General features: G+C 43.9%; 1 protein-coding gene across 1 annotated transcript in view; it reads left to right on the forward strand.

Moving 5' to 3' along the window:
• CELSR3 (cadherin EGF LAG seven-pass G-type receptor 3) overlaps window positions 1-11,940 on the forward strand; it is a gene marked incomplete at its 3' end in the record, with an annotated part of 117,977 nt that overhangs the window by 84,520 nt on the left and 21,517 nt on the right. The window contains exons 18-21 of the mRNA XM_081938331.1: window positions 2,251-2,345; window positions 3,774-3,983; window positions 7,602-7,785; window positions 10,823-10,972. Coding sequence (XP_081794457.1) covers window positions 2,251-2,345; window positions 3,774-3,983; window positions 7,602-7,785; window positions 10,823-10,972 — 639 coding nt within the window. The remainder of the gene's footprint in view (window positions 1-2,250; window positions 2,346-3,773; window positions 3,984-7,601; window positions 7,786-10,822; window positions 10,973-11,940) is intronic.

Genomic DNA, 11,940 nt, shown 5'->3' on the forward strand with positions numbered 1-11,940 from the left:
TCATCATGTTAAGTATATGTTTGGATCCATCGTGCTTGACCTTAGCAGAACATACACATTTCAACTTGTAAAGCAGCAAAGTGACCTGCCGTGTTTGGAATTAACAAGAATTCAACTGTCCTTGTATAAAGATCTTTCCCATCCAGATCATTGCCAAACACTCTTCTAGCACCCCTGATGGGATAGCAGATGGTGCAGCTCATGCACAAAATGTTGCTGTTTCTGATACTGATTTTAGCGTTAAGAATGCCACAGTGCTCCCATTAGGCATCTGTGCCACTTTTATAGATAGATATAGAAGGGGTGCATCTTCTATTTTTGTGATCCCAGTGGTGTTTAAATATTCTAGAAAGCTGTATGGCCTATGTCACAGATATGGACACTTGCACCCTTGCGTCCTATGTCTTAATATTTGGGACTGTCACTTTTCTTTGTTTTAGACTCATAAATACTGAATCTGTAGAATGGTCAAGCCCTTTCGAAAAAGGAAAAGAAGAATGCAGGCACTGGTTTGGCTAAATCCTTCATAAATACCAATCATTGTTGTAATGTTGTTGTGGGGTAAAAAGCAACTTCCAGGGATCATGATTTGGCAAGAGTGACTGGGAAAAACAAGTCATGCTAAACCTTTCTGTGCTTAACATCTTATGCTTCAAATTGTCCAGTTCTATTGCATCATTTATACTTATGGATGGAAATGTGAGGCTGCACTCACAGTATGGATGCTAACATGTCATGTGCACCTGTCTTATCTGTGCAATCATTGGACTTGCTACATTAGGTGGCAAAGTCTAGAATCTGGAGTCATTTTCTCAGGAACTCTAATGATGTTGGTACTTCGGGCAGGCACTCTATCCATGTTAAAGTGAATTTAACCCTCTTCAGATCTTGCCACCTGATGCAACATGCTATGACGGCAATAGTAAGGTAGGGGGATACAGGCACTCATAGGAAGAGATGTTGTGAGTTTGTCTAGAATGCATGAAAACACTTCCCTCTTTTTAAAAAAATCCCTTAGCTATGCACATCTAGAGACAGATTTCTAGCACTCTCTTCAGTGGTGGGTTACAACCGGTATGCCCCGGTACGGGTGTACCAGTGCCTGCCTGGAGCACTGGGTACCGTTCTGTCTCATTGCTCTGGAGGGCCCACCTGCCCGCCCACGCTCCTTACTGGTATTTGAGCTGTTCTGGGCTTCCGCTCATGGAGTGTACGGCGCCTGCTTGATGCTCCGCCAAGCAGCTGGAGCGTCACAGAGGCGTCACGGAGCATTTCAGGCGGTAAGTATGCATGCATGCACGCGTGTGCGTGCATGTGGTGGACGTCTGGCCCTGTTGCACCGTACCCCCGTTGCACCGTACGGGATCTGGAACCCACCGCTGACTCTCTTGCACAGTTCCTTTTGAATATACTACATAATTTCTCCTCTGATTTACTCATTCTTAGACAAAGATTAAGTTTCAATCAAGAGAGTGTTCACCATATTTACAACGAGCTACATCAGCAATGAAATATTGCTAACGCTATTTAAACAAAACATTCCGGTCAAAGATTTTTGCTATGGAATATGTGTTTTTAAATTCCAGTTAACACTTGACCTTGATCTAAATGTAGGGAAGGCAGGTTTTCTTTTGGCAATTCCAATTTCAGAAAGATACAGTTCATTCTCAAGCGTACACAAATTGGAAAAAGAAAGGTAGCATTTAGAGACTGGTTTTAAAAATAGCAAGTAAAGATACGGGTATTCAGTAAAGCTTCCAGCAGTTTTGAAAGAAATTATTGGAAATAGCAGGTTCACATATCATATGATATTTGTTCTTAATTTTTTTTTTTTTGACAACAAATACTTAGAAGGTATTGTGCCATATCATATCTTAGATACAGTATTGGTAAGATAATGAATAAGTTCATTTCTCAGTAATTCTCCCAGGCATGGTAATAATTAAACCCAGCGTTTGGGAGAGTCTCATAAAACCTAAATTAGTAGAAATGAAATCAAAGCTGCCATCGTAGTAAGCAACCCACAGCTGCTGCTGAAGTGTGTGATCCTCCTCTGGAGCTGTTCCCTTCATCGGTTGGTCTTTAGGATTAGTGAAATTGCCAAAATGCCATTGTAAAACCACCCTGTTGGTCTAGTGCTGTTGTCTGAGCCCTGACTATCTTTTCCTGGGCAATAACCACAGGAAAAGAGCCTTTCCAATTAGCCCTTGTACGTTTCCACTTTTAAGTTGGCATTTTGTCTTGACTCAGGTGCAGCGGCTCGATATTGCGACCAGGAGAGAGGCTGGCTGGAACCGGATCTGTTCAATTGCACTTCACCGGCTTTCAAGGAGCTCTCAACATTGGTACATTTCTCTCTTTCTCCCTCCCTCCCTCCCTCTCGTCTCCTCTCTCCTTCCTTCTCTCCATTCACCGTTTTCCTTCATACCATGCTTTTCCAGAATTGTGCTATTTATCTGAGATGGTCTACTGAAAATTCAATACAAAAACACCCTAATTTAGGTAGGAAATGTGAAAATTCTTTCCGTAAAACCAAGGTTAGGGAAACTGGGCAAATCGGTTCTATTAGCAGTCCATGTGGTGGTTGTTAGTATAAAGAGAGCATTCAAAGTACAAAGCTTGTCTTTGAGATTAAAATGAATGAGGCTGTAAACTGTGTCTTCTTGGGAAAACAAATTCACCACTCAATTGAGTCCCAAAAGGCAGTTAATCTGAAATTAGGAAAGCGGAAAACTGTCTCCTTGCAGAGAGCCTCTTCTATTTCTTTTGTATAATTAGCCAGATATTTATGTTGGATGAGAGTGTTTGAGTAATAAGGGGGAATTTAGCTCCCACAATGAAATGATTATCTGTGGATCCCCTTTGAAAGTCTAATATTTATATTAACTACATACGTATTTATTTGTTAGCTTATTAATGCTTACTGTATTAGTAAGAGGAAGGGCCAGAGTAACAATAATAAATGTATTTAATAGCAATGAAGGTAGTTCTCAACTTACGATCACAATTGAACCCCAAATTTCTGTTGCTATGTGAAACATTTGCTAAGTGAGTTTTGCCCCACTTTATGACCTTTCTTGCCACGGTTGTTAAGTGAATCCCTGCAGTTGCTAAGTTAGTAACCCAGTTGTTAAGTGAACCTGGCTTCCCCTTTGGCTTTGCTTTTCAGAAGGTCACAAAAGGTGATCACATCACTCCGGGATACTCCAACCATCATAAAGATGAGTCTGTTGCCAAGTATCTGAATTTTGATCATATAACCATGGGGATGCTGGAACTCCTCCTAAATTCCATTCTGAAGAATTTTTTTTAATGGTTTTCCAAAAAGGTAGCAGGAAGGCATGGCCCATCTATCTAAAGTTAGATGGTTCCAACAGAGATGGCTATTACCAAGAAGGTTCAACCACAGAGTCCTTGTTGGTTGTATTCCTTGACAGTGGGACCATGATCAAACTATCTGTCCCATAACTTACTGGTCAAGGAAGTTCAGCTCAGATAATGAGGTCTCAAAGATATTCAGGCCCTGAATGATAGAAGGCTTGAAAAGTGATGACCAGCATCTCAGAAACCAACTGATAATAAGTGCAGTTCCCATGGTACTTTTTGCCTATGATGTATATCGGAGGCCAGAATCCAGATTTCAGATTTCCATCAGTAACTTGAGAAGTTTCCTTTATCTCTGTATAATGTACCCATGTTTAACAGAAGAGATGGAGACAAAAATTCACTTTGGAGAGGCAAAGAGATAATACCCTCTTCTTATTTTCTGATAGCTGGAAAGCTTGGAGAAGAATGAAACGGAACTGAACACCATAGAAGCAAAAAAGCTGGCCCATCAACTACGGGCAGTGACAGAACAGATGGAGTCCTACTTTGGCAATGATATTCATATCACCTACCGCCTGCTTTCCCACTTGATGGCCTTTGAGAGCAGACAACATGGTTTTGGGCTGACTGCTACCCAGGATGCTCACTTCAATGAGGTAAGGACCCATTTTCAGTTGTGATATTGTAAAAAGTGGCACAGAATCCAATTAAGTAGGCTTTTCCCTTGAAGTTCACATGGTGCCATAGGACTGGGTGTTCGTTAGCAGGAATCACTGGGCTGGGAATTTTTTGTCTTTCACTGTGAGTTATAGTGTGTTGGGGGAGGTGCACAAAGGGAGTCTCAGCCAATCTCATTGTATACATGTTGTATTCTGACAACAAAGATTTGAATTGAATTTGAATTTGTGAATATTTATGTAGAATTTTAGTAAAGTGAGCCCGGGCTATACTACTGAAGATCTCTAGGAATTCAGAATAATGTGTCCTATCAGCTGTGCTGATAGGGTTAGGGTTAGGGTTAAGGCTGTTATTGTGTGCTGTTATTTCTAATGCCTTAAGAATCCTTGAGAAAAAAAAAACCATTTTTTGATTTGCATTGAAATGTTTATGATAACATTTATTTATATACGTATAAATCCACAGATGAATTCTGTATGACAGGGGTGTCAAACTCATGGCCCGTGGACTAGATGCATTAAGCACTAGCACGCCCACCCCTGTTTTAGCAAAGGAGGGGGAAGTCACGATACATCACGTAATGGCAATGTGATGACACAAGTTTGACACCCCTGCTGTGTGATATTAAATTAGTGGTCGTTAGCTACAGCAATTACTGCCCTACGATTCCCCAACATCCAGCTTTTTCTCCTGCAAACAATATTTCTGTGCTGCTGAATATAGTTTTTATAGTTTTGGAGTAGTTTACAATATAGTACAAGTCGTCATATAAAAATATAAAATGCAATTAAAATCCAAATAGTGTAAAACCAAGGAAAAACCCAAATAGCAAAATCTATATAGGAGATCTAAAAAGAACATAATTTTTTTTAAGATAGGAATGCCTGTTGCCCCATCCCAAGCACATTGTAGGTACCACAAATTAACTTGGAAAAGGCATTTCACACACTTTATTTTGTAGCTTCATTCTATGCCTCACTTGGAATGAAACCCAAGAAAATATTGCTCAGACTAGGCACCCTGATCCCAAGTTTAAATCCTTTTAAGAATAGTTTGTTTTTTTCATTATTCATTTGCTTTCATCTATGTAGCAGTGGCTAGCTTGCTTTTTACAAATCAGCCCTGGTAGCTTTAGATTTCCATACTTTTCAAAGCCTCAGGATAAATATCTATAGGTGTGGAGAAAGATGGCTAGGCAATTAGAAATAATTATTTAAAAACACTATGCCCTGATAGCTTGGGTTGTTGGTCTGCTTATCTGTGAGATCTTTTTTTAAGCAATTAGCCTCTTCTTTCTAGTTTAAGATTATATCAACTTCTTGGGCACCCTCATAAAAGAAAGATGTTATAATTTATTTATTTTTTAAGACGATCTGCCTATGTCAGTGTTTAAGATGTGTGGGCTTCTTTAGGGTGGTTGGGGGATTCTGGGAATTGAAGTTCACGCATCTTAACGTTGCCAAGGTTGAAAAACTCTGTATTGTCTCTGTGTTTTTATATGTGATTAAAGGTGATGGAGAGGGTGGTTATTGTTGTGGCCCACCAGCGGCCAGTGGAGCTGGTGGCAGACTCAGACTGTGAGGAGGTTGGGAAAAAACATGGGCCAGTCCTGGAATCTGGGAAAGGCTCTGAGGAGTGCTCTGCGTCAGAGGCAGAGATGGATCCAGGGCAATCTGACAATTATCAGCTGCCTTTGGAGTGGGAGATCAGTGGGGCAGAAGAACACCTGAAGCCTTTTCCCAACGTTGCGCATGTGCAGAGCTGCCAGGAGAAGGGAACAGTTAAGGAACAAGGGCCGGCTCGGGAGTGAAGGCACAGGGGGACGATGAATGGCCCTTCCCATAGGGAATAAAGAGGAGCAAAAGAGGATCTCTGGAGGGCAAAGGATGGGGGTTGTTCCTCCATCCTTGTCCTATTAGACCTCTCGGCGGCTTTCGATACCATCGACCATGGTATCCTATTGCGCCGTCTGGAGGGGTTGGGGATCGGGGGCACCGTATTGCGGTGGTTCCGCTCCTACCTCTCTGGCCGGACGCAATGTGTGTTGACAGGGGAGCAGAGGTCGACCCCGAGGCCCCTTACTTGTGGGGTCCCACAGGGGTCTATCCTCTCGCCTCTCCTGTTCAACACATATATGAAACCGCTGGGCGAGATCATCCGTGGTTTTGGGGTGAGATATCATCTGTACGCTGATGACACTCAGCTGTATATTTCCACCCCAAACCACCCCAACGAGGCTGTTGAAGTGATGTCCCGTTGTCTGGAAGCCGTGCGGGTCTGGATGGGTGACAACAGGCTCAGGCTCAACCCCTCCAAGACAGAGTGGCTGTGGCTTCCGGCACCCCGGTACAACCAGCACATTCCATCGCTGGCCATCGGGGATGAACAATTAGCCCCGGTGGAACGGGCAGCAATTTGGGCGTCCTCCTTGATGCCCAGCTGGCTATGGAAGATCATGTGGCAGCCGTGGCGAGGGGGACGTTCCACCACGTTCGCCTGGTGCGCCAATTGCGACCCCTTTTGGACCGGGAGGCCTTGCACACAGTCACTCACGTGCTGGTGACATCTCGCCTGGACTACTGTAATGCTCTCTACATGGGGCTCCCCTTGAGGTGCACCCGGAGGCTGCAGTTGGTCCAGAATGCAGCCGCGCGGGTAATTATGGGGAGATCGAGGTTCTCCCATATAACACCGCTCCTGCGCGAGCTGCACTGGCTTCCTGTGGCCTACCGGGTGCGCTTCAAGGTGTTAGTTACCATCTTCAAAGCGCTCCATGGCATAGGGCCTAGTTACCTGCGGGATCGTGTCCTGCCCCATACATCCCTGCGGCCCATTCGCTCACACAGAGAGGGTCTCCTCTGGGTGCCGTCCTCTAGAGATTGTCAGAGGGCGGTGCCCAGGAGTAGGTCCTTCTCTGTGGCGGGCCCTACCCTTTGGAACGACCTCCCCCCAGACATTAGAACAACAACCGATCTCCGCTCCTTTCGCAGTAAACTGAAGACCCACCTGTTTCGGCTAGCCGGCCTGGCATAACTCGACAACTTATCCACCCCTAGGTCATTTTTAATTGTTAATTTTAGTTTTTAAACTATTAATGTTATTGAGGTTTTAACCTTTTTCAGCATTGTAATTATTTATTTATTTTTTACCTCCTCTGTATGACACTGTGTTGACTGTTGCTTGTGTACGTTGCCCCGAGTCCCTGTGGGGAGAGGGGGCGACTAATAAGTTTAAATAAATAAATAAATAAATAATAAAAGGGGAGTGGAGTTTGCAGCAGACAATGTGTTTGTTTAATTAGTGTGAAGATTTGTTCAGGATCCTCAGAGAATCCTTGCCAAGTATTTGCTTGTACAGGGTTGCGTTTGGAAGATATTGGCCTGACAGCTCTCCAAGCCTGAGAAGTTCTGTGGTTGTAAATTCCCCCTTTGAAAGTCTGTTTGCCGGGACTTGCTGGATGTGAATGAAAGGAATTCACATTAGCTTTATAAAAAGGGATTTTGTCGGGACAAGGAATCTGCTTGGTGATTTTGTGAAGCCTAGGTCAGAACAGTCATATTGAATGAAATCCACCTAAATGTTGATCTTCTCTTTAGAACCTCCTCAAAGCCGGCAGCTCAGTGCTTGCGTTGGAAAACCAGGAGCACTGGGACACGTTGTTGCAAAATGATCAGGGAACTGCAGCTCTGATGGAACAACTGAAGGACTACTCAGGCACTTTGGCCAGCAACATGAAGCTCACCTACCTCAATCCTGTTGGTGTGGTGACCCCCAATATTGGTAAGTAGAAGCCAGGAGGAAATCTTCATCTCATAACTTTGAATGAATGCCTCATGGATCCCTCTTGAGATCAGTATGAACTGATCGTTCTTCTCTAGAGATCTTCTCTAGAGACTGTCAAACTCTTGGCTGCCAGGCAGCTATGGAACTGTTTGCTGAACTGTTCAATGGTAGGATACAAAAGGACTTTTAAAAGTATTATTAAGGGTTCTCTGCTGTCGTGCATTTTTATCAAAAGCGAGCAGTCAGGATTATTATTTGAATGGAACTGGAAAGAAGAAGCATCTCAGCCTGTTTCTAGCACATGGGATGAAGAGGCCGTTAAACGTTCAGGAGGAAGGAGGGCTTGAAAAAGACATTCAGGAGGAGAAGCAGGAAAGGAAAAGTGACCCTTTCTATACAATAACCAGCAAAATGGTGGTGGTTCCTGTCAGCTGGCACAGATCAGAGATACTAATTTACAATTTGCAGCTATGCTGGTCCACATAAGGCTGCGAGCCTGATTCTTTGCAAAGTGATGTTGTATAAATAGATTCCACGGGGCATTGCTTGCCCTTTGCTTTAGGGAATTGCTCCCCAGACTTGTACAAGAATGCTTGATTTAAGAAGCTGAAAGGCAGATGCATCCCTCATTTAGAAGGGATGGATGATACATTCCTGAATTCATGGCAGGATCCTGAGGAATCTATCATATAGGAGCGAAGGAAGCCAAATGACAAATGCAGCACTGTACCAGAGGTGGGTTGCAAATCCCAGCGCTACTAGTTCGCTCATGCATACCCAGAAGCGTCCGGGTGGGTGGGTGGAGCCTTCTGATGCTGCCACTACCTGTTCACCTGATCCGGGCTGAACTGGGAGCAACCCACTTCTGCACTGTACCACTGTAATGCAAATGCCAATCCTTTTGTGTTGGCATTGAGGTACTGCACACATGCATGAAAGCGGCAGAGATTGTATTAGAGTGATGCAAGGTTTTGATGAGTGCTTCTAATCCTATAGACCAGTGATGGTGAACGTTTTTTGGCTCCCATGCCAAAAGCGGGGGGAGCGCAGGAGAACACCCCCTCCTGTGTGCGCATTCGCGCAGGACCAGCACTCTCCCACTCCCACTTTTGGCATGGTTTTTTGCCCTCCTCAGGCTCCAGAGGCTTTCTAGGAGTCTGGGGAGGGTGAAAACAGCCTCCCCGTCCCCCTGGACGCCCTCCAGAGGCCTCAGGAGCTTCCCTGAAGCTTCCGGAGGGCGAAAAACAGACCTACAGACAAACCAGAAGTTTGGGAATTGTGACTTCTGGTTTGTCCGTAGGGCCATTTTTCGCCCTCCGGAGCCTTCAGGGAAGCCTCCTGAAGGCCCCTGAAGGCTCTGAAGGACGAAAAATAGCCTCAAAAGAAGGGTGAAGTCAGCTGGCCAGTGCACGCAAGTGAACTGACCAGCTGACAGTGCAACGCCTCATGGGCCCTGACAAATGGCTCCGTGTGCCTCCTGTGGCACATGTGCCATAAGTTCACTATCACAGCTATAGATGCTTCTGTCATTGCATATAAAGCTCAATCAGTTGAGATCAGAGATGGGCATATCTTTTAAACTGCACAATAACATATTTCTTCTTAATGTTGCGGTTCAAACTTCTGCAAAGTAAGAGCCACTTCCAGAGTTATTTTTAAATATAGACATGTACATATTCATAACTTACATGGGTAACTTCATACTCATATGTAAAGTGGTCCTAAGCAAACTACAGTCTCACACGAGAATCTTATGCAAAAATGTTATCCCTGTCCCTGATTCTCCCCGGCCTTGTGCAAATGTGCAGTTTGTGTGAACCTGAATACCGCCACTGTACTCTGCGATCTGAGCAGAAAGCTATCCTCAGGATCAAGCAGTACAAATACCGTTATACATTGGACTTCTCATTGAACATATGGAGATCGAGATTATTAGAGTACACAGGCTTGCTGCGTGGCCCTGCTCTCTCCCCACACGCTTGGACAAATGCCTAAAGAGGATTAAACAGACTGGAAATTCTTTCATTTCTATTTTTATCGAAATACAAATTTGACTTCTTTTTGGCCCATTTAAAAAATCAATACAAATATCCATACATATGCTATGTAAATTTCTGAAATATAAATATTTTTGTGCAATTTTTCACACTTCTTGAAAGTTCTTTTTCTAGTCACCTTTTTTTTTAAATGACATTTTTCTCCTAATTTTTGGAGCTGTGAACTGAATAGCTAAGCTTTGAAATGAACATCTTCATCTTCAATTTGGCGTTCAGTTCAGTGTTCCCATCTACATTTTAGGTATGTTATTTTGTATAATAATCCTGATGCGGTGAATTTTCTCTTTGTATGGCTCTCTACGATTAAAAAAGCACTTTGAAAAGTAGCCTGAGAACATAAAATATGTAAGTAATCCTCACTTAGTGCCCAGTACTTTGTTGATAAGTGCTGCATTGGTTAAACAAAGCATCACATCAGAGGTGGGTTTCTGATGGTTTGCCCTGGATCGGGCGAACCAGTCATGGTGGCGGCAGGAGGTTCTGCCCACCTGCCCGGATGCTTCTGTCACGTGAGCGAACCGGTAGTAAAATAAATTGGAACCCGCCACTGCATCACATGGCTGTGAGGGACTTATGATCTCACTTCCCCTTTGGTTGCTAAGTGGGCCCAAAGCTTTAAATTTTACTTCCGCCTTCTCTGTTAACTCTGATGGCGGCAAGCCAATGGCAAGCCACCACACAAATGGTGATCAAATGACTTTGGGATGCTGCAATGGTTGTAAATGCATACCAGTTGCAAATGGAGATCACGTGACTGCATGTGAGAATTAGTTGCAAAGCTATTCTTTTACACCGTCATAACTTTGAACATTAAACAAAGCAGTCCGTAAGCAGGGACTACCTGTTCTTCATAAAGGAAAGAAGCCAGCCATTTCTACTCCCAGCTTTAGGTGCAATTAAGCTCTGCTTAAATCAAAAGATGGCTCTGTCTGTCAGACCTAATGCCTGAGGCCTTTTTTTTCCGTTCCCCCTCACAGTGCTCAGCATTGATCGCATGGAGAATCACACCCATCTCAGAAGACGCTATCCACGTTATCACAGTACCCTCTTCCGTGGCCAGGCCATGTGGGATCCCCACACGCATATAGTCCTCCCTCACTCCATCCTTACCCCTCACAAAATAGAAGGTAAGTGACATTTTTTTCTGAACTCCCCCAGGCCTGGTTCAAAAAAATAGCATCCTTTTTCCCCATCCTTCCCAAAATGTGCTTTAACAGCTCTCTTTTCCTTTTTGTTTTCTTTCTTTTTTCTTTTCTTTTTCTTTCTTTCTTTCTTTCTTTCTTTTTTGCTGTTCTTTGAATGATGCCACAGAGCAAAGAAAATGCAAAGTTGAGGGTTTTGTGTCTCTTTTGGACACCAAGAATGAGCTGGGACTTAACTTCTTGCATCGGTGATTAATAGCTCATGAGCCAGAAGCTTTGTCTGCCATTAGAGAAGGGCCTAATTGAACTTCTGGTCCCTGATTGGGAAGTCCCACCTACTCAGCCTTATAGCATTTATTTGGCAAGATGGCTTTCCAGAGTTTTTTAGGGCGGAATCATTTTACTTCAGAATGACTAAATGTGGCCTATTATGCTCCCAGGGATGCAGTGGCTCAGGGGCTAAGAAGCTGAGCTTGTCGATCAGAAAGGTCGGCAGTTCGGTGGTTCTAATCCCTAGCGCTGCGTAATGGAGTGAGCTCCCATTACTTGTCCCAGCTTCTGCCAACCTAGCAGTTCAAAAGCACATAAAAATACAAGTAGAAAAGTAGGAGCCACCTTTGGTGGGAAGGTAACAGCGTTCCATGTGCCTTTGGCATTTAGTCATGCCGGCCAGAGATGGTATTCAGCAGGTTCTGACCAGTTCTGGAGAACTGCTAGTAGAAATTTTGAGTAGTTCCAGTAAATACCACCTCTGACTGGCCCCACCCCCATTTATTCTCTGCCTCCTGAATCCAGCTGAGTCCCAGCTGATTGGGAGGAAATGGGGATTTTGCAGTAACCTTCCCCTGGAGTGGGGGTGGGAATGGAGATGTGAATAAACAATCAACTTATTCCATCTGGAACTACCTTTCAGATATGTTAGACTAGACCTTCCATCATCCCCAGTCCAACAC

This window comes from Natrix helvetica, assembly GCF_964273705.1.
Source record: "Natrix helvetica genome assembly, chromosome: 1".
Classification (NCBI taxonomy): domain Eukaryota; kingdom Metazoa; phylum Chordata; class Lepidosauria; order Squamata; family Natricidae; genus Natrix; species Natrix helvetica.